Below are 20,760 nucleotides of genomic sequence, written 5' to 3'. Positions count from 1 at the left end.
TCTGGAAATTCTAGCACTTGATAGAATTATCCACCAAGCGATATCTCTAAATCATCAATAGAAAAATAATTAGTCAGTTCAATTTCCAACTCCTGAGTCCTAAAACCGCTCGGCCGACGAACCCAGACGCTCCAGTTAGAAAAACAACGGGGTAAGCTGACATTTTTGAATTTCTCTCGAATGTTACTGTTGACTTTATTTATCGAAGAATTTCAAAGTTTGAAGTTGACTTTTTTGATTTCTGACTCATGATTTGCCAAGGGCGATGTTGGTCCCATAAAGCTTGCTCATTATTAGTTACAGTTCTATTAATGTATTTTTATTTCATATTTATTATTATGATATTTATTGAATAGAAAGACAATATCATCAATCGTAGTCTTTCTTTATTTTACCTTGCGGTGGACAGTAACAGAGCGACAGTCGCTTACAGTCTGTTAGCCAGAAAAAAATTCCCAGCGATTGACGATGACCGAGATAAAAGTGACCGCTAAAGTCTTTTGGGTATGATTTTGGAGGTTCCATTTTCCTCTCTCAAAATATAAAGAGGAGATGACATAATGTCAATTTGAAAAAAGACTTTTATCTTGAATATTTTTCTGTGATATTGATTTGAATTGTTGAACATGTCAATGAAAACTGTCATCATTTTAAAGTGTACCAATATTTTCAATCGTATTTTATCGCCGATCTTGCTGCAACCTTTGTGCATGACGTTGTCATTTTGACCGTCAACTTAAATTTGAAAAAACGGCCAAAATCTTGGATTATCTTCCCCACCTCAATTATCATTCACGCGGTCAAACGTGAACCCTTTTTTTCTTTTCACTGCCGCAGTTATTCCCACACTTCACATGTTCATCACTTGCCGAAATCTGCATTTTGCGAAAAACACGAAGAAATTTCCTATCAGGTATTTTTTATTCTTTTGTAATTTCCATCAAATTGACTCTTTGAGAAGAACAGGGTGCTTGTTTTGAAGATTCTGAGCTTTTCGACGAAGTGCCTAAAAATTAAATTATTGAAAACATCAGAAGTAGAGGTTGAACTTGATGTTGATTTTAACGAACACGATAAAAATCTGCTCCCATCATAATCAAAATTACTTGCCTCCCGTAAATGCAAGTTTCGATAAATCCGAGCGTGATTTTTCATCGATTTCACTCTCTTTCTTCCGAGTTTTGACTTCAGAAAATTACTAAATCGGTCGTCAGCATCTAACAAATTCCATCTGGAAGAGAATGCTAGGGAAAAAGCATGAATAAAAAGAACAATTCTCATTTTTTTTCTTCGATGGTGCCTTTTTTACTTGACTGACTTTTTATTTTGAAGACAAGGCACTTGCTTTTTATCGCATGAATAAATGATGATGATGGACATTTATCTTGGTGAAAGATTGACAAATCATCAGAGTCAATTAACATCTCATATCATTGCAACTATAATATATATGTCCCGATGACTTTTTTTTTAATTAGAAATTTAAATTAAATGCTTCATTCTATAGAAAACCCTTTTACTTGGAATTTCTTCTTAATAAGCCTGTTGGCTGCTGATGACCGGCGTCAGTGTTTGAAATAATGGTCAAAACTCTCGTGAGCGAGTGAGCGCGAGCAGAGGCCCCCAGAATTTTAACATGAGTGAGCAAGCGCGAGCGGATCCTTATGATTTTTTTCGTGAGCGAGCGAGCGCGAGCGCAGATACCGTGATTTTCTATGAGTGAGCGAGCATGAGCGCTCGCTCGCTCGCTCGCGCTCACTCGCAGCTTTTTAGAAACGGTTTTTCCTAAAAAATTTTAATGCTTTAAAGTTTAAAGGACTTAAGCTTATCATAAGTTGATAATGAGTATTCTAACGAAATAAAAACATAATAGCAAGATGGATTTCATTAATATTATATGACTTTGTCTTTATATTGAATTCGCTAAAAATAACAGTGAGCGAGCGCAAGTGAGCGCAAGCAGGGACCTTGGAATTTTCTGGTGAGTGAGCGAGCGCGAGCAGAGGTTCTCGAAATTATGGTGAACGAGTGAGCATGAGCGCTCGCTCACTCGCTCCCGCTCGCTCGTGGCTCGCGCTCACCATTTTTTCAAACACTGACCGGCGTCGTCTATTTGGGAAGGCCAACTTTTGTTTGAGATGCCAACTTGAAAGTTCCAGTTTCAAGGCCATTGTACATAAGTTCATATTGACACGTCGCCAGGGCTAGATAATTTGAAATCAACAAGGATCTCAAATTTTTGTCTGAAATCTCATTTCTATCATCAAGAATCTCGAATCTCAAAATTTTGAAATCAAGTCCAAGAGTCTTTAGGCCAAAGTCCAAAGTATACGTATTCAAGGAAATTTTATTCATCCTTGGAAATATTTTTTCGGGCAGATCATATCAAAATGTTTATTTCGTTCAAAAATGACTTGAGAACAAAGTTTAATTTATTATTACTAAGAGCCCGATACTCTGTTTGAATCTTATGGGTGGATCAAATCTCAAGGTCAGCTACCCAATGTCCACTTCAACTTGGTCGACTCATGCGCGAAACTCTCCTGTCTATTTTTATTTGGACGGCGCGGCGCTGGACAAAATACTAAAGCAAATACATTTTTTGCTTATTTTTGACTTGCTTATTTGCGAAAGCTCTACTTTGGCCGGCAGTAAACAACTTCCCTCATCGTTTTTGAGCTCATTCCATTCGCTGGGCGTCTAGAGATCGGAATGGCAAAGCTTTTCTATTTGGCGGCCTTTGGGCTTGCCGCTTCACAGGTACCATTAGCGAAGAGTCTTAATTTTATGAATTATTAATAAAAAAGATTTCAAGAGAAATATCGAGCAAATACATCTGTAGCTCATTCATCATCCCTTTCTTTAGACTTGCGTGGCACCAAAACACGAAATCTTCTGGCCAAAGTACGAAGCCGGAACCGCTTCTCGACTTCTCCATCCTCCACAGCTCCATTGCCAGTTTACCGAATGTCCTCCTCTTTTCACCGACAGACGTAAGAATCCGCTTAAAAACAATGCCTTATTTTCTCTCTAGGTTCTTGCAACAGAGTCGGAATCGCCTACCACGGAGATATGGCAAACGACAGACTTGGTGATTTCAAATTTACCCAAGCTCACCCTCCCATTGCTCGAAGAGACTTCTTGCGAACCGTCTACCAGCCAATTGTCCAGACTTTTGCCGAGTACAACCGAGAAGTCATTGATCTTGGCGACCTCCACAGCAGAAGCTTTGATCGACTTAGAACTGGACTCGAAGCTGGAGATGTCCTCATCTATGTCGCCAACGAGTACCAAGATAACAGTGCAACCGTCAATTTCTGCAAACAACTGATTAACCGAGGAGTCGTCATCCTTCCAGTTTTCGTCGGATCTGATGGAGATATCGGCCAACTTGCGCTTCTTGCTGAGACTCAGAAGACCGGTAAAAATTACTCTTTCTCATCCTTATTTTCAATTTTTCTTCCATAGGCGCTATCCAGGATGCTCTCCGACAGACCCGAGCTGCTCAGCGATTCCTCGATGCCAACACTGGTGGACTCATTCTTCCAGCTGTTGATACTGGCATGGGAACTGGATCACGACGACGAGAAGCTATTGTCATGTTCTCAGCGCTCTTTGCTCAGGTACTCTTCCTTGATCGCAATAACGTATTCATCCTATCATTCTAGTGCCCTGGATCTTGCATCTCTTACTGTGAAACCAACTTCCAAGAACAAAGAGTTTCTTTCCCAGAGCCACGAAATGCTAAGGCTGGATGCTGCGGGCCAGTCGGTCCTGATGGCCCCATGGGACCTCAAGGAAATCCCGGACCGGCCGGATGCGAGGGACCAACAGGAAGAAATGGACCTGATGGAGAACCTGGCCCAGCTGGACCTCAAGGAGACTGTGGTGCCCCAGGTGGACCCGGTCGACAAGGTCTTCCCGGTGCCCCAGGAGCTCAAGGTAAGAGACGTTTTAATATTTCAAATCAATAAAAGAAATTAAGGAAACAGAGGAGCTGATGGCGAGCCCGGAGAATGCGGAGCTAACGGCAAGCGAGGTCTTCCGGGCAGCCCTGGCCTTCCCGGAAAAGCTGGTGAGCGAGGTGCTCCTGGTGCTCAAGGCCCATGTGGATCTCCTGGTGCTCAAGGTGAACGGGGACCAAAAGGTTCAAGGGGTCTTCCTGGTAACATCGTAAGTTCCTTTGGCTTGGTGATCGTGTTGTACTCACTGTTAATCTAGGGCGCCAATGGAATCGGTATGCTAACTCGGAACATCGACTTTGCCAACGCCCAACAGGATCTGTTTGACCGGGCTCTATTTGAAGTACTTCAAGACACAACTGTTTGGAATTTGGTTCACCAACATGTTAGACGTAAGCCTGTTCCCACACTTCAAAAAAGCTTCTAAAACTCCTTTTTCAGCCGCCGAGCCCTACAATTCTTGCAGCTGTGACGTTTAAAAATCCACTCAAATTCATATGAGAGACAGCATCACATCCAATTCCTAACAGCTTGAATAAAAATAAAGAATTACACAAAGACTCAGTCAATCATTCTCTTCCTTGATTTCAGTTGGTCGGTTATCCAGGGGTTCATTAAAGCAGAACTACTACGAATGATAAATAAAAAATCATTATGATGCGCATCCCAAGTTTTACGATGCGTCTTTTCTTTCCGCGGCCTCTTTCAAAAACCTGACTAGATTTCTTTGAATACCGAGTTAATCAAAAGTTCTGAAAAGAGAGATTTGAAAATGGCGATTAAATTTTCAAAGGTACAAATCTCTCCAAAATTGACCAATTTCAAGGTCTTTTTTAGAAATCCTCGAAATCATCAGAGACCTCAAAACAGAGTTTGAAGTCAAAAGAAGCAAAAGAAAAGAAAAATTTTGGGTGCTGCGCGCCTGGGGCACTTTGCGGCCCCGGAGGCGGGAAAAAGTACATCGGTCGAGAAAATCAAGAGGAGACGATTGAGGACAGAAATTTGAGCTTTACTTTCAACGAAGAATATGGGACGGACATTCATGGACAAAGACGGGAACTGGCTGAGATTTTGAGAGAAATATCTTTGATCGAAGAAAGCAACATTGATGATCGAGGTCTGATGAACATTATTAGCGAGCAAAATGATGCTAATGAATCGATCGAGAAACTCAACAGAGAACTCAGGCAAATTTGCGATCAGTTGACTCATGTTCAATGTGAGATTTAAAAAGGGAATTTTTTCTTTAGTCATTTTTAGCTTCCATCAGATCTCGCGAAACTGAAACGATCGAGATTGAGAAAGAAATCATCTCCGTCGAAAAAACTGAGCGAGAGCGATACGACATCTGCTGGACACATGTTCACAAATACTCAAAGGACAGTAACGAAATGATGCTTCAGTTGAGCTACAATGAAGTTGTCTACTCGACCCTCCGGCAATAGTAAGGACGAAAGTCGAGGTGTGTTTCTTTACCGATTCTAGCATTGAAGATTTGACGACTGAATTGAATACAATCATCATGTCTGGAATGGATATCAATATTAATATCAGCGAGACTTATACAGTGTAAGAAATGAGAGAGTACGACTGCCCCCTTGAGAACTCATTTTTAGGGAATTGATGGAGATCAACAAAAACCTAACTCTCATCCGAAAGCAAATCAACGACGCGGTAAAACAACCTTTCCATAAATCCACTCATAAATTGAAACAATCATAGAAACTCATAAAACAAACCGTTGACAATGCACGAACGCTCTATCAAAATGAACTGGACGAAACTGCAAGCCTCAAAAAACGAATTCAAGAGCTCAACAAGCAAATTGCTGATGCTAAAAATCGCAATTCGACAAAGGTTATCCAGATTTCAATGAAAGATTTTACATCAATTTTAGAAAAATACGGCTTCAAACGAAATCGCCAATCTCGAAAAAGCTATCGAAAAGATGGAAAAGTATGTTTTTATAAAAAATAATTAACGACTCATTTATTCAAAAAAGGACTCTTGAAAAATAACCGGTGAGAATTAGGCGCATTTATTCCCGTAGATATCTACATGTAGAATTCTACAGTGTAGCTTGTAGCTCTTTTTGTTTTTAATACAGAATTAACCATTCTTTTAGGGTTCTTGCAAACAACAAAACAGAGACAAAAGAAACCAACGTCCTTAATAAAATCAATATCTAGTTTGTCATTTTCTAGCTTTGCATGTTTTTATACGAAAATATTTTGCATGAATAAAGAACTTTATGAAAGATTTATTTCTTCATTTCAAGTTTTGCAAGAGCATTGACGTGTACTTCGTCTGGTCCATCGGCCAGGCGAAGAGATCGGGCCCAAGTCATGAATGTGGCGAGAGGAAATCTGAGCTCATACCTCCAGCGCCATGAGCTTTTCTTGGGGATTATAAGAGTTTAACTTTTAAATTAAAATTATTGGAATTAAGAATTTTTCTTAAATTACATTTACTTACCAAGTTTTCGTTAATTGCAGCAATAGCTGTAAGAAATTTTTCAGCAATGGTTAGAAATAGTAATCTATAAAAAAATAATTCATAAAACACTATTCTGGTTTTCCCCTTTCCTTGAATAGCTCTATCCACAACTTTTTGCGCGACGTTCGGAGCAATAATTTTGATCATAGCAATCTCCTTTGCTGCTACTTTTGCGCCGACGGTATCCATTTTATGCGCAGCTTACCCAGGTTCCTCTTGTTTTTCCAACTCTTTTTTCAACAAAAAGAACCGGTCCTAGAAGTGTCATCAATCTGGCCTGGTCCGTTTCTACCCGACTCAGACCGACTCGTTCTTTCCAAACTCCTTGATCGGAGAGTTTCTTTCCGAAGGCGACTCTGTTACGCAATCGTTCTTTCATTAGTTCGATGGATCTTTCGCAGTTGCCGATAAGTCTCATGCAGTGGTGGATTCTTCCTGGTCCTAGTCTGCCCTTGAAATATTTTTTACTTATAATCGTATTCAAAAGATCTTTAAGATATATATTACTACTGAACCAACCCTATCTGATTATAATTTTTTGATTTTGTCAACTTTGGTTTTTGATTCAAAATTCAAATTTCTCAATGAAAAACGCACTTTATGGTTTTTCAATTAAATCCTTATACCTGCGCTATTGCAAAGCCCATCCCTTCTCCAACCAGTAAATTCTCCTTTGGAACCCTCACATCGCTGAAATCAACCTCGGCGTGGCCCCCAGGAGCATCAAAATTCCCGTAACAAGTCAAAGGTCGAATAATTTTCATTCCAGGCGTATTCATCGGCACCAAAATCATGCTCTGTTGAAGATGGCGTGAAGCGTTGAAATCAGTCTTGCCCATGAATATGCATAACTCGCAGTTGGGGTGAAGGGACATCGACGTCCACCACTTTCGACCGTTGATGACGTAATCATCGCCGTCGGAAACGATTGAACTTTCGATGTTGGTCGCATCTGATGATGCTAGGAGAGAATTTTCAAGAGAAAACGTCATATTTTTCTTACCTACTGCGATTTCGGTCATTCCAAAACAAGAGCGAATTTTTCCTTCAAGAAGAGGAGTTAGCCACTGTTTCTTCTGATCCTCTGTTCCATACTAAAACAACTATCAAAGCCTAGAGTCAATTACAGACGAAGAAGACCTTGATAAGAACTTCCATGTTCCCAGTATCCGGCGGAGAGCAATTGAACGGCTCTGACCCCAACAAGCATCTTCCCATCTCTTCCGCCATAAAAGCATACTCAAGATTCGTCAGTCCCCGTCCATACTCCATGTTTTCATCGATATTGTATGGAACAAAGAGATTCCAGAGCCCTGCAGATTTGGCTTTAGCTTTCAATTCATCCATTTCCGGAAGAACTTTCCATCGATCTTCGGAAAACTCCTGTGCTAGAAATTTTTGCTCCAAAGGAATGCATTCCTCGTTGATAAATTCACGGACATCAGACCAAATTCGTTGCGCGAATGGTCTTAGCTGGTCAGGAGAGGTCACAAGAGAGGCATCTCTCGGAGGCTTTTCAACCGCGAATGAAGCAAATCGCTGAATCTTCGGCAAATCTCTCCCAATTTTTCTCAACATCCTTCTCTTTCTTCTTTCAAAAAAATATTTTTCTTTGAAAAATCTGAATCTCTTTGCAAAAGATTTTTATTTGTTTAACTTTCTGCACGCCTTGCTTACTCAAACAATAAAAAAATCATGCATTTTTATTGAAATTTTCAGAAATTTTTTCTTTAATAATAATTGTCCGTGGTTTCTTGTTCCTCGATTTCGCGTTCAATTTCCTGGAAAAACTGGGACGCAGTTTCTGATCGTCCTTCGGAGTCTTCTTCTGATGGACTGTCGCATGCTTCAATGTCTTCTAGTCCCAGGTCATCGTTGATGTCTGCTAGAATTGCTTCTTCGCGGTCATCTTGACTATCTGAAGATTTTTCTCAGAGATAAGCCAAAGGACAACAATGCAAAAGCCAATATTAATGGTTAAGGTAAGAGTAGTAATAAGGGTCCCGTTTAGGATTGGTGGAGACTTTTAAGAGCTACTGCTACATAAGAAGCTATTTATTGTTCCCTACCGTCGACAGAAGAATCGCAATCGAAACCATCGAAAACTCTCTTCTTTTCGATATCCAAATCACGATTTTCATCTTTCAACAGATATTTAGAGCAAAAAAAGTAAAGTTCAAATAAAAAATTCTTAATGGAAGCGACTAAAAAAATAAGAAAGCAAGCGATAAATAATAAATTTTAAATTAAAATGATTAACGACAGAAAGCTTCTTACCGTCAGCGGAAGAATCGGAACCTGAGTCATCATCGCCCTTGATTAATTTCTTCTGTGCGAATGCCAAATCTGTATTTTCATCCTTCAGCGCGCTTCAACATGAAATACATTAATCAGTAAAATCAGTTAATACAGTAAAATCATTTATTTATGTTCAATGTCTACCTAGCTGTCTTGGCTAATCTCAGCGCTGACAAATTGTCGAACGATTTGGTTGATTTGAGCATCCTCGCATCATCGCTTTTCTTTCGCATCCCTGGTCCCTGGCTTTTCGACCTGCGGAGGCCTTTTATGGACAGTTGTCGCCCCTAAAATCGACTTGATTCTTCGTTGTTTTCAAGTTTTTCTTACTTTTGGTCCCTTGGCAAAGGTGTTGGTGAAAATTGCAACGAGAATTCCAGGCTTCACATCTCTAAAAAAAAGGTTGAAAATTCAAAAAGTTCTCCCGCACCGGGAATCGAACCCGGGCCGCCGGAGTGAGAATCCGGAATCCTAACCCCTAGACCATGCGTGACTGACAATTGATAAGAAGCAGTCTTCCTTGAATGATAATAGGGTTAGGGTTAGGGTTTGGGTTAGGGAAAAGTAGAATCTCTTACTCAGAAACTCAGCCATGTATTCAACTGAAGTCATCCGTATACAACTAAATTTGTCTTTTACCTTCTTATCGATTCGTTTCTGGCAATTCTTGGAGATATGGATCGACGATTAATCGCATCTGGCGCTATTGTGTTTCCATTTAGAGCTCCACTGTTTTCTTCTATTGGCCTGAAATTTTTCAAAAAACACGGATGAAGATGTCAAGCTTACTTTTTTCGACTTCTTCCGGAAAAAACTCTCTTCAACATCGTTTTTATATTTGTCAGGAAAATGAACTCGGCCAATGGGGCTTTGGGTACTAGTGCGCCGCTGTTCTTAATATTTTCGTTTTTCCTACATTATCGTTGTTCAATAATTCAACAAATTACTCTCAGAAGCAGAACGATACATTTTCTCCTGTATGCATCGATTGACTGTTGCCTGTCAGACATCATTGTTGCATCCATCATTTTTCGTGGTTACCATTCCAATCGCAAATTTGAACTTATACAATTATTGCTTGAAAAAGATGGAATCTCTTTGACACCATGTCGTTAGTATTTGTCTTCCTTGCAAATATTCTAACAAAATCTCACAAAAAATCAATTTTCGAAAGAAAATACTACAAAACTTGAGTTAGAGATGACTTCCAAGGCATTTCCAGGCTACTCTCTTATACAGGTAACAGGTAGAAATAAATTCGTTCCATCACTCTTATCTCCATTCTTAGCAATTTGGCTGTACAAAGAACTCGATAAGAAGTGAATGCCAAAATCTGAAACTTCTTTGCGAAAATGAAATATCTCGACCTACGACAGACGATATGGATCACAAAAGCTCAAAAATGTCTACGAGGATTCCCAATCATATGGTAAATAAACTTTATTTCTGAAATCGGAAGAGACCACTTCTACCAGTAGTTCAATAGAAAGCGCAACTCAACTAGAAATTCATCTGCCCTGTTTCGATGGATACATGATAACAATAATCTTCGTGCTCATAATCTTCATCATTGTCGTCTGGTCATCTTTCAAAAAATCACGAAAACCTCCAACTGACCCTTCACTCAAACCCGAAGCTCTTGTTTGATATCTGAATTAAAAAAAGGAACTTGCAAGAAAATCAATTGTTTTTGTGTTGTTTTTCGTTTTAATTGTTCTCCCGCAGCAGGTGAAACTCTACCCCTTCCATTCTTCGCGTTCCTTGTCAATTTTTGCTGAACGGGAGAATTTACCAATTTTGAAATTCGATTTTCCCGGCCATGAGACGTTTTAGCTCTACTAACTTGCCAGCTCTCAATCTTCTCAAGTAAGATCAGTTTCTTGTTATTGTAAACACCTCCACTGTAGCCCACCAGACAAAAGTGAAGGCCTTTAGAGAGATTATATAAATGGAAGGGAAAAGCAATATTCAAGGTGATTTTAGAGATGGAATAAGAACTGAAGACGGCAAGGTTTCTTTCAAAAAGGTATCGTTGTCATTGAGGTAAGAAAAAGAAGAGTGATTCATATTATTAACTTCTCCTTGCAGACAAGCTTTTCGAAGAAATACTGCAGGAGAGCTTAACATGCTGAGAGTACCGGGAACGGATGATGGGAGCTCTAGGTAAATTCAACCTCAAGAATCATCTTGAATCAAATTCAAAAATTCTAGCTATGGAACATCAAGGCGAGGCAGCATCATGCCGGGCTTTGGAAGATTTGGACTCGCAAAAAAGCCCAAAACGTAAGATTTTTGACGCATTTTCTTCCTTGATTTCAAATCATTTGAAAACAGGACCTACGAGCCGACATACAAAATGGACCCAGATGACAAGCCAGACATTGCCTCAATGAAATTGATTCTTGAGGAGACTGTTCTTCAATGCTCTGAGAAAATAACCTGGCCGGAATTTCACAAGACAAAGGCGCTTTTGCGACTCAACAATCTTCTCCACAGAAAAATTAAAGGTAAAAAGCTTTCAATCGAATAAATCGCCAGTTTTAACCTGTAGCGATGATGCCAAAACGATACAGATTTGTCCTCCAAGTCATGGCTTTTGAGCCAGATCAGCAAGGTGAACTCCCTTTTCACCTATTTTTATTAAAAACTTAGATGCGAAGCTGTGCAGCTCATTTCTTTGGAACGGGGAACACGATACATATTTGACATATAAATTTGAAAAGTTCGATTTGACAGTTGTCTCGATTCTCCATCTGATTTACATCGAATAAATGAAAAAAGCAAAAATATTTATTAAAAAAGCGAAAAGTTCAAACTATGACAATGACGATCAAAGCAGTAGCGACGACGGCCAAAGTGTGAACATCAAGCGTCAAGACTTCCATTCGAATCGGCGCGCAGATAATCCAAAATGACGCGAGCCCGAATAGCCAGCCATATCTTAAAACTTCAAAGAGAGTTGAAAGTGATGTCCAAAGAAAGGAGCTTACGGATGGCCTTGAAGCTGTCTGGAATTTGAAAATGATCGGTACCAAAGCGAGCGAGAAAATCATCCTCTGGCTCGTCATTTCGCAAGTTGAAATGATGGCGAAGATGATTTACAGGGCGCTGAAGTTGGGGAAGATTTCCGCTGCAAATTTCGTCTCGAAAAAAATGATGCTAAATTTCAAAAACAAATTATTTTCACTCTTCTCTACCTTGCGACTTCCACGACTTCTGCTTCTTTTGGTAGATCTTGGCGGATATTGATACTCTGACATAGAACCAGGGGTCTGGATTCGCTTTGCGAAATCGCCATATAGCGAAGCGAAGCGAGGCGAAGCGAATTCGCTTCGCTTCGCTTTCGCTTTTCAAAAAATTTCGATTAGCTTTAATTTGATAATTAAAATGTTAAAATCTTTTCAAATAAATCCAAAGCTTTCTTCTCGAAACCTCTAAAACCATCATTTTTAGTCATATTCAGCTACTAGGATTAAGAAAAATCATAAACATGAGCAGAAGTTTCAATTTGAGTCGAAAGGAGCACAAGTGTACACGACATCTGTGAGAATTGACCTCATCTGCTACATTTTGATAACTAGTATTTAACCGTGTCAAGTCCCTAGAGGAATTCTTGGTCATTTTCCGATTTATGTTTTAGTTGAAGGCTGAAGAAAGCAGTCCAAAAATCTTCTGTCACCTAAAATCTAGGATTCTTAAACCTCCGAATGAGTAAAATCTACCTTGTTTATCTTTTTTTAGCCCTGAGTATAAAGAAAAAAAGAATTTTATTCATCCAAAAAATGATGAAAAAATTTCGCTTTTTTTCGCTTTTGAAAGAAAATTTTCGCTTCGCTTCGCTTTCGCTTTTGAAATTTAAATTCGCTTCGCTTCGCTTTCGCTAAATTTTTAAAAAAAATTTTCGCCTTCGCTTCGCTTTCGCTTTTCACTTTCGGGCAAAATCCAGACCCCTGATAGAACCTGCTTTGGTCAACACAAAGATGTTGATGGGAGAAAAATAAGAAGATAATTCTCATGATCTAGAATTAGCGGAAAGACAACCGGGGATTTCTTTTTGATCGAGGCTTTTAGAAGTCATTTGAATCCGCGAGGTCATAAAGCCAATTTCTTCTCCACTCGATCAGTCTATGTTTTACGAGTCATAAATCAGTTCCTCCTTTTTTTGATTGTCCCAAATCGCGAATCGCAATCAGTACCCTTCCAACTAGCCGCGGCGTAATTATCATAAAACTCAATCATCGCCTCTTATATAAGTGTAGAAAAATGAGGAGAATTAAAAAATCAGAAAAAGAGAAGGATTTGGCTTTGAAAATGATCTCCAGCTACATCAGCAAAGTGACGAAAAAAGAGGACGAAAGGAAGGATCTATCCGTCGAGAAATTTTAAGAGAAATGCCCCGCCAAGTCCTCGTGGCGTTTTAAAACGCCACGTGCGCCCAAAGGGTTAATGAATAACAATAAGGTTAGGGTTAGGGTTAGGGTTAGGGTTGGTTAGGGTAAGAAAGAATTTCTTACTAAGAAATTCAGCTATGTATTCAACTGAAGTCATCCAAATACAACTAAATAAATCTTTTACCTTCTTATTGATTCGTTCCTGGCAATTCTTGGAGATATGGATCGAAGATTAATCGCATCTGGCGCTATTCTGTTTCCATTGTGAGTACCACTGTTTTCTTCTGTTGATCTTAAATTCTTAAAAAAACACGGATAAAAATCTGAACCGTACTTTTTTCGATTTCTTCCGGAAAAAACTCTCTTCAGCATGGTTTTATATTTGTCAGAAAAATGAACTCGGCCAATGAGGCTTTGGGTACTAGTGCGCCGCTATTCTTAATATTTTCGTTTTCCCTACATTATCGTTGTTCAATAATTCAACAAATTACTCTCAGAAGCAGAACGATACATTTTCTCCTGTATGCATCGATTGACTGTTGCCTGTCAGACATCATTGTTGCATCCATCATTTTTCGTGGTTACCATTCCATGTCGAAATGATTTTTATTTCAAATCGCAAATTTGAACTTAACGGTATTGCTGTCAAACTCTTTGACACCATGCCGTTAGTGTTTGTCTTCCTTGCAAATATTCTAACAAAATCTCACAAAATCTTCTTTTTTTCGAAGAAAGAGATTAAAATCGAAAACTACTAGAGTAAGAAATGACTTCCAAGGCGTTTCCATGCTACTCTCTTATACAGGTAGGAATCAACTCGTTCCATTACTCTTATTCATTCTAAGCAATTTGGATGCACAAAGAACTCGATAATAAGTGAATGCCAAAATCTTAAACTTCTTTGCGAAAATGAAAATATCTCGACCTACGACAGACGCTTTGGATCACAAAAGCTCAAAAATGTATACGAAGACTCAAACTCACAAGGTTTATAAATTTGATTCTGAGCTTTTGATCAGCGTCGCTTTAAGATACGATTCAAGAAATTAGGTTCATCTTTCTGAAATCGGAAGAGACAACCCCTAGTTCAATAGAAAGCGCAACTCCACTAGAAATTCATCTGCCCGGTTTCGATGGATACATGATAACAATTATCTTTGTGCTCATAATCTTCATCATTGTGGTCTGGTCATCTTTCAAAAAATCAAGAAAACCTCCAACTGACCCTTCTTTCAAACCCGAAGCTCTTGTCTGATGTCTGAATAAAAAAAAAGAAACTTGCAAGAAAATCAATTCTATTTGTGTTGTTTTTCATTTTAATTGTTCTCCCGCAGCAGGTGAAACTCTACCCCTTCCATTCTCCGCGTTCCTTGTCAATTTTTGCTGAAAGGGGGAATTTACCAATTTCGAAATTCGATTTTCCCGGCCATGAGACGTTTTAGCTCGACTAACTTGCCAGCTCTCAATCTTCTCAAGTAAGATCAGTTTCTTGTTACTGTAAACACCCACTGCACTTTTCAAAGTCGACCTAGAGAAATTTAAATGGAAGGAAATACCAACATTCAAGGTGATTTTAGAGATGGAATAAGAACTGAAGACGGCAAGGTTTCTTTTAAAAAGCTATCGTTGTCAGTGAGGTAAGAAAAAGGAGAGTGATTCTTGTTATTAACTTCTCCTTACAGACAAGCTTTTCGAAGAAATACTGCAGGAGAGCTGAACATGCTGAGAGTACCAGGAACAGATGATGGGAGCTCAAGGTAAATTCAACCTTGAGAATCATCCTCAAACAAAATCAAAAATTCTAGCTACGGAACATCAAGGCGAGGCAGCATTATGCCCGGCTTTGGTAGATTTGGACTCGCAAAAAAGCCCAAAACGTAAGCGTTTTTGACGCATTTTCTTCCTTGATTTCAAAATTTGAAAATAGGACCTACGAGCCGACATACAAAATGGACTCAGACGACAAGCCCGACATTGCTTCAATGAAATTGATTCTTGAAGAGACTGTTCTTCAATGCTCTGAGAAAATAACCTGGCCAGAATTTCACAAGACAAAGGCGCTCTTGCGACTCAACAATCTTCTTCACAGAAAAATTAAAGGTAAAGAGTTTTCAATCAAACAAATCACAAGTTTTTGCTTTTAGCGATGATGCCAAAACGATACAGATTTGTCCTCCAAATCATGGCTTTTGAGCCAGATCAGCAAGGTAAACTCCCTTTTCGCCAATTTTTCTTTATAAAATCTCAGATGCGAAGCTGTCCAGCTCATTTCTTTGGAATGGGGAACACGATACATATTTGACATATAAATTTGAAAAGTTCGATTTGACAGTTGTCTCCATTCTCCACCTTATTTACATCGAATAAATACAAAAGAGAAAAATATTTATTAAAAAAGCGAAAAGTTCAAACCATGACAATGACGATCAAAGCAGTAGCGACGACGGCCAAAGTGTGAACATCAAGCGTCAAGACTTCCATTCGAATCGGCGCGCAGATGATCCAAAATGACGCGAGCCCGAATAGCCAGCCATATCTTAAAACTTCAAAGAGTTGAAAGTGATGTCGAAAGAAAGGAGCTTACGGATGGCCTTGAAGTTCTCTGGAATTTGAAAATGATCTGTACCAAAGCGAGCGAGAAAATCATCCTCTGGCTCGTCATTTCTCAAGTTGAAATGATGGCGAAGATGATTTACTGGGTGCTGAAGTTGGGGAAGATTTCCGCTGCAAATTTCATCTCGAGAGCAATGATGCTAGAAATTTGAAGCGATAAATATTTTTTTCTCTCCTTACCTTGCGACTTCGACGACTTCTGCTTCTTCTGGTAGTTCTTGGCGGATATTGATACTCTGACATAGAACCTGCTTTGGTCAACAAAAAGATGTTGATGGGAGAAAAATAAGAAGATAATTCCCATGATCTAGAATTTAGCGGAAACATAACCGGGGATTCTCTTTGATCGAGGCTTTTTAGAAGTCATTTGAATCCGGTCATAAAGCCAATTTCTTCTCCACTCGATCAGTTTATGTTTTACGAGTCATAAATCAGTTCCTCCTTTTTTGATTGTCCCAAATCGCGAATCGCAATCAGTACCCTTCCAACTAACCGCGGCGTAATTATCATAAAACTCAATCATCGCCTCTTATATAAGTGCAGATGATGATAAGTAAAAAATCAGAAAAAGAGAAGGACTTGACATTGAAAATGATCTCCAGCTACATCAGCAAAGTGACGAAAGCAGAAGACGAAAAGAAAAGAAAGGGGCTCAAATTGTCTGGGAAAAATTTTCGAAAAGCAGGGTGCCGCCGATTTGCGTCGCTCTTCAGAGGTAAAGGCATCGTTTTAGGCAATATTTATTGAGAAAAAATGAGGAAAATTGATTGAAGATTTATTTCAGGGGAATTCCCGACGAAAAGAAAATGTTCTTTCGTCGGACAATCGTCATCCGCTACGTCCTCAACCACATCGCCCTTTTCGTCATCGCCTTCTTGTCCGTCATCATCTCGCTAGAACTCACTCTCGCTGCCTCTCAGAACATTACTTTTCATGACATCATGAAGGACACAGGCTCCTGGTTCTCAAAATTCTTCTTGGAGCATCTTGATGATCACATGTTTATCTTCCTCGATTCAATCGCAATTGTAAGTATTTTTTCTAGCGCAAATTTCAAGAATTTTTTTTCTTTCATAAATTTATTTTTCTTTCAAAAATTAATTTATCTGTACAGTAGAGAATTGAACTATTGCTGAAACTTGAACTAAAAGATGCATTTTATTTATTTAGGTTTTCATCGCTTCCTGGATTCTTGTTCTTGGGCATATGGAATTTGGGAGCTTGAAGCGTGAGGATTGGCAAAGATTTTCTATTTAGCTGCTGATCGCTGTTGTTTTCTCCAGGATGCGCAACATTTCATTTTCTGCTGCTTTCGAGCGTTTGAGATCGTTCTAGTTTGATGCTTAATAAAGATAAGGTACACATGGGTTTGATGGACTGGAAAATGATAGTAATTATATTTTGAGAGGGACCGGCTGAATTTCGCAAAAAGGGGAACTCCAGTAGAAAGTGTATCAATTAAATTCAAACCAATTAAACTTTCAAAAATTTACTTGAAATTTTATTTTCAAAATTAGCAATTTTTAAAAGGAACCTCCGGCCAGTCCCTCCAACTTAGCCCTCCGCTTATCTCCGCACTTTATCACCGGATTTTCGGATTTTGGCAACACGAGCCTATCTGATTGCATCACTTTTGTAGCGGAATAAAAGCCGGGGAGGATCAAGACTACGCTTGAAAAGGCGTTTTGTTTCAACTCAACTAACCTTTTTCTACGCAGTTCGAAGCAGGGAGTCATCTTGGCTGGAGTTAACGTTGTCACGTGTTATTTCCCGGCTTCTTTTTCTAGATTTTTTGATATAAATTCGTTCCATTTTCATACCTGAGTAGTTTCTTCACAAGCAAACCGATCAGCAGCATTGCAAAAAGCACAATCACGCCAAGTCCAATAAAATATTTATGCTTCTCCCAACTGAAGCTTTCCGCTCGTCTTTTGAGCAATCTGGATTTGTAGCTGCAGTCTGTGATGCATTCGTTGTTTTCGATGGTCTCTGACATGAGAAATGAGCTAATGTCCTTGGCAATGTCGATGATGTCTCGGGCATTTTCGCCCTGGCGAATCGGGATGTCGACATGCTAAATTTGAAGATTATTTAAGGGTACTTCCTTCGATTTCCCAAACTTTGGCCTTGAATAACTTCGAACCTGTAAACGCCTGAGCTAAGGTAATGGACTCTTTAGATAGATCTATCATAGATCTTGATTCTGTCAGAGCCGTTTTTTGTATGCCCATCAAAAAGCTTAATTTTTCGAAGGGAAAACATTTTTATGTTTTTAGAGAAAAATTATGTGATTTTCGCCAAAATAAAAGTCTTGCTTTCATCGTATTGATAAATAATAATAACGATCACAGAAGGGTTAGTCGTGTTGTCTAGAAAATCTCATTGTTTAGGACCTAAACTTTGGGTTCAGGAATTATAATTGAATAAAAGAAAAACTTCTGTCTGTGTCATTTTTTTTTATTTTTGCAAAAATAGACGGACAAGAGGTACGTCATCCCCAATTGAACCCCCGCTAGAGTTCAAATCCTTCATTTTTTGCTTGTCTTAGTCTGGGAAGATTAATCTGTCAGTCGACTTCGCTATGAGAAAAAAACGGCAAGCTTTTTATTAACCTATCTGGAAATACTTCAAACGTCATTCGCCCATTCGAGACGATAATCATAATAACAATAAAAACAAACGATGCTGATAACAGCAACTAAACTAGGTCAAATATTCTTCAATAAGGGTATCAGAGCGATAGTCGTTCTTACCGTCGCAAGTCGATAAGCAAGGTTGTTACAGTAGTCAATCACAGGCTCGCCGGCGTCAGCGTTCTCGCCGCACATGACCATATTGTTGCTGGAGAAGAAAAACGTTTCCTCGATGGGATCTTTTTCAATTGATTTGAAGAAGCAGTCGACAAGTACGAATCCACTGGTGCCTAAATGCGATATTATCAGATTTTGTTATGGTGCTGTGCGTTACTTGATGTGCACTCGACTGTCCATTCTCTTTGTTCGATAGCCAGGAAGATGTCTTCATCGAAGCTTGACATCGTTTCTTAAATTACGATCAAAATCCACAAAACCCTAGCGGGAAATTGAACTTATAAGAAAAACATTGTATTTTTCAGGAAGAAAACCGACTTCTTCATGAATAATTTGCATCAATGAGAAAATGAAACAAAAAGGCGACGTCTTAGACTCTTCAATAGGTGTCTGACTATAGACACCGGTGTTGATGCTTTTACATTGATCAATTGACAATTTGCATGAAAACTAGATAGAACGCCTTGTAATAAAAACCAGGAGGGTTAAGATACCTGGAATAAAAGATAATTGGATAATCAAGCCTCAATTGACCCTTTATTTAAGCCCATTTTCAGGGCCCAATTTGTCTGAGTATTAGGATTCAAATTCTTGTCGAAAATGCCTTCTTTTGAAGCAAAAAGGGGATCGATCAAATCCTCCTAATCGATTGTTTATTATGGGCATAGTATGCATAGTACGTATAATGTAAATTTAACCTCTTCTTTGACAACTTGTTTGAGTGAGCAAGTGCTTGCTTGACTCTCGTATGTTGGCTTTAGACATCACCTACCGGTATTTTAAACATATTCAAACAAAAACCCTTGGGCTGAGTTTGAAGATCAATTTATTGTGACAATAAACAGATCTTCCTCCTTGTAACTTTACCTTTTTAACGAGTTTTCTCTTTCTAACTATGCGCGTTCCTTGTTGTTACTTTTTATTGGAGCTATAAAGGTAGGTCTCCTGAAATTAAACAGGCTGAAGGGGAAAAGAGAAGAAGTATTGTCGGTTGTTGATGATAACTGGGTTCGCTCACGCGCGCCTCCCTAAGCCGCAGACTCGGCAGCCCAAATTGGCTACTGTCTGAGGAGAAAAAAATGTGTCGCAAAGGCGAAAACGCATGTTTTAATAAATAATGACCATGAATATTTCTTTGTTGAAATGATAACGATGGAAGGAATATCGGAAAATAAGACTTCAAAAAAGAGTAGACATCTATCAAATATACTACATCTAAAGTACTATCTGATACAAAATTTCAAAAAAATTATATCTGTAGCCGAAGTTATCTCAATTTAATTATTATCCGATTCTTATCGCTAGTCTAAGAGGTTGTAAATACGATCATTCTGGATTTTGAATAATGAGTTGAACAATTGTTCGTAGACAAAACGAAACCCTAAGTATTCCGTAACATCCGATACACATTGGACGTTCCTGTAATCGGATTTTGGAAGTAGACATTTCAAGAGGAACAGTTCATGTTGCAAATTTTTCTAACTGCTTCTCTAGCATTCAATTCAATTGAGCTGAAAGGGAAATTTACCTGGAGGAAACTCCATATTCTTGTATAAAAATATCTTGAATTTTTAACGGTGCTCTGGCTCAATAATTTTCTGGCTTTGCAAATAAAAATTCATTAATCAAGTTTTTTCCCGATGAACTCTACTAAAGATCTCCGGGCTTAATTCTGGTGCCTCACCTCTTTTTTTAATAGGTCTCCGGAGCCGGTGCTTTCTAGTTCAATCTTGTATTGGGTTCTTTCTTTCTCTGATTCTTGATAATCACAAGCAGATGGGTGTTCTTGTCGGAATCAAACAAGAGTTCTGGGAGATAAGAGCTTGCGACGATCGCCTTGGGGGACGGCAGCACTCGGGATGTTGCTCAGAAATCTTGCCATGTTAATAGTAATCCTTGTTGAGAGTCAAAACGAACATCGTTTATACCGAGCTCGGACCAAAATGGAACTGTCCCTCGGGCCTTGACTATTAAGTAACTTTGTTTTCTCGTGCATACGACTCGTTAATCATCGGTCGTGTAAGACTCAGATTACAGTTACAACTTCCGCTTTTGCAAAATATAGAATTTCGAAGACTTCGAAAAGTGAACTCAAAACAAGCATTCATTATTGTCTGTGACTTATTCTGCATAAAAAGCGAAGTTTAAACAAACATTATCATGGGAAATGCGAAAGATGCTCAACTATTA

The 20,760-nt window shown here is 38.9% G+C and overlaps 6 protein-coding genes and 1 non-coding gene across 12 annotated transcripts; 4 read left to right on the top strand and 3 right to left on the bottom strand.

Moving 5' to 3' along the window:
- The first annotated feature begins 2,685 nt into the window (after positions 1 to 2,685).
- On the top strand, positions 2,686 to 4,516 carry LOC145702586 (uncharacterized). Its single transcript, XM_081779819.1, has 8 exons — positions 2,686 to 2,760; positions 2,867 to 2,993; positions 3,035 to 3,421; positions 3,469 to 3,623; positions 3,669 to 3,942; positions 3,986 to 4,173; positions 4,222 to 4,354; positions 4,404 to 4,516. Exons 1-8 carry the CDS (start codon positions 2,713 to 2,715, stop codon positions 4,439 to 4,441), a joined length of 1,350 nt encoding a protein of 449 aa, XP_081635945.1. The 5' UTR covers positions 2,686 to 2,712; the 3' UTR covers positions 4,442 to 4,516.
- A 169-nt stretch (positions 4,517 to 4,685) lies between these two features.
- On the top strand, positions 4,686 to 6,221 carry LOC145702408 (uncharacterized). Of its 2 annotated transcripts, XM_081779629.1 has the most exons (9): positions 4,686 to 4,755; positions 4,800 to 5,181; positions 5,223 to 5,406; positions 5,448 to 5,531; positions 5,579 to 5,636; positions 5,685 to 5,819; positions 5,860 to 5,918; positions 5,965 to 5,983; positions 6,088 to 6,195. In XM_081779629.1, exons 1-8 carry the CDS (start codon positions 4,735 to 4,737, stop codon positions 5,978 to 5,980), a joined length of 939 nt encoding a protein of 312 aa, XP_081635755.1. In that variant the 5' UTR covers positions 4,686 to 4,734; the 3' UTR covers positions 5,981 to 5,983; positions 6,088 to 6,195. The 2 variants fall into 2 exon arrangements, with proteins under 2 accessions (XP_081635755.1, XP_081635754.1); XM_081779628.1 differs by lacking the exon at positions 5,965 to 5,983 and having other exon boundaries at positions 6,088 to 6,221.
- Position 6,222: 1 nt separating this feature from the next.
- Positions 6,223 to 8,036, bottom strand: LOC145701299 (acyl-CoA dehydrogenase family member 10-like). Its single transcript, XM_081778520.1, has 5 exons — positions 7,599 to 8,036; positions 7,462 to 7,552; positions 7,085 to 7,419; positions 6,664 to 6,909; positions 6,223 to 6,360 (listed from the first exon to the last, which is right to left on the bottom strand). The coding sequence occupies exons 1-5, from the start codon at positions 8,034 to 8,036 to the stop codon at positions 6,223 to 6,225; spliced, it is 1,248 nt and encodes a 415-aa protein (XP_081634646.1).
- Positions 8,037 to 9,177: 1,141 nt separating this feature from the next.
- Positions 9,178 to 9,249, bottom strand: TRNAE-CUC (transfer RNA glutamic acid (anticodon CUC)). Its single transcript has one exon. It is a non-coding gene; the product is annotated as a tRNA-Glu (tRNA).
- Positions 9,250 to 10,547: 1,298 nt separating this feature from the next.
- Positions 10,548 to 15,527, top strand: LOC145703795 (uncharacterized). 4 transcript variants are annotated; one of them, XM_081781185.1, is made up of 7 exons: positions 10,548 to 10,622; positions 10,740 to 10,799; positions 14,830 to 14,904; positions 14,953 to 15,024; positions 15,075 to 15,247; positions 15,292 to 15,354; positions 15,396 to 15,527. In XM_081781185.1, the coding sequence occupies exons 1-7, from the start codon at positions 10,576 to 10,578 to the stop codon at positions 15,512 to 15,514; spliced, it is 609 nt and encodes a 202-aa protein (XP_081637311.1). In that variant the 5' UTR covers positions 10,548 to 10,575; the 3' UTR covers positions 15,515 to 15,527. The 4 variants fall into 4 exon arrangements, with proteins under 4 accessions (XP_081637311.1, XP_081637310.1, XP_081637312.1 ...); XM_081781184.1 differs by lacking the exons at positions 14,830 to 14,904; positions 14,953 to 15,024 and adding exons at positions 10,845 to 10,919; positions 10,968 to 11,039; XM_081781182.1 differs by lacking the exons at positions 10,548 to 10,622; positions 10,740 to 10,799 and adding exons at positions 14,554 to 14,622; positions 14,725 to 14,784.
- Positions 15,528 to 16,233: 706 nt separating this feature from the next.
- LOC145703248 (uncharacterized) lies at positions 16,234 to 17,296 on the top strand. The gene is made up of 3 exons (XM_081780584.1): positions 16,234 to 16,475; positions 16,545 to 16,788; positions 16,931 to 17,296. Exons 2-3 carry the CDS (start codon positions 16,567 to 16,569, stop codon positions 17,015 to 17,017), a joined length of 309 nt encoding a protein of 102 aa, XP_081636710.1. The 5' UTR covers positions 16,234 to 16,475; positions 16,545 to 16,566; the 3' UTR covers positions 17,018 to 17,296.
- Positions 17,009 to 20,362, bottom strand: LOC145703246 (uncharacterized). Of its 2 annotated transcripts, none has more exons than XM_081780583.1 (5): positions 20,255 to 20,362; positions 18,728 to 18,802; positions 18,514 to 18,683; positions 17,581 to 17,834; positions 17,009 to 17,543 (listed from the first exon to the last, which is right to left on the bottom strand). In XM_081780583.1, exons 2-5 carry the CDS (start codon positions 18,795 to 18,797, stop codon positions 17,471 to 17,473), a joined length of 567 nt encoding a protein of 188 aa, XP_081636709.1. In that variant the 5' UTR covers positions 18,798 to 18,802; positions 20,255 to 20,362; the 3' UTR covers positions 17,009 to 17,470. The 2 variants fall into 2 exon arrangements, with proteins under 2 accessions (XP_081636709.1, XP_081636708.1); XM_081780582.1 differs by lacking the exon at positions 20,255 to 20,362 and adding an exon at positions 19,438 to 19,582.
- Positions 20,363 to 20,760: the final 398 nt, after the last annotated feature.

Source organism: Oikopleura dioica, chromosome PAR (genome assembly GCF_907165135.1).
Source record: "Oikopleura dioica chromosome PAR, OKI2018_I68_1.0, whole genome shotgun sequence".
NCBI classification, from domain to species: Eukaryota; Metazoa; Chordata; class Appendicularia; order Copelata; family Oikopleuridae; genus Oikopleura; species Oikopleura dioica.
Note: the sequence above shows the minus strand (reverse complement) of the source record. Positions and strands in the feature narration are given on the sequence as shown.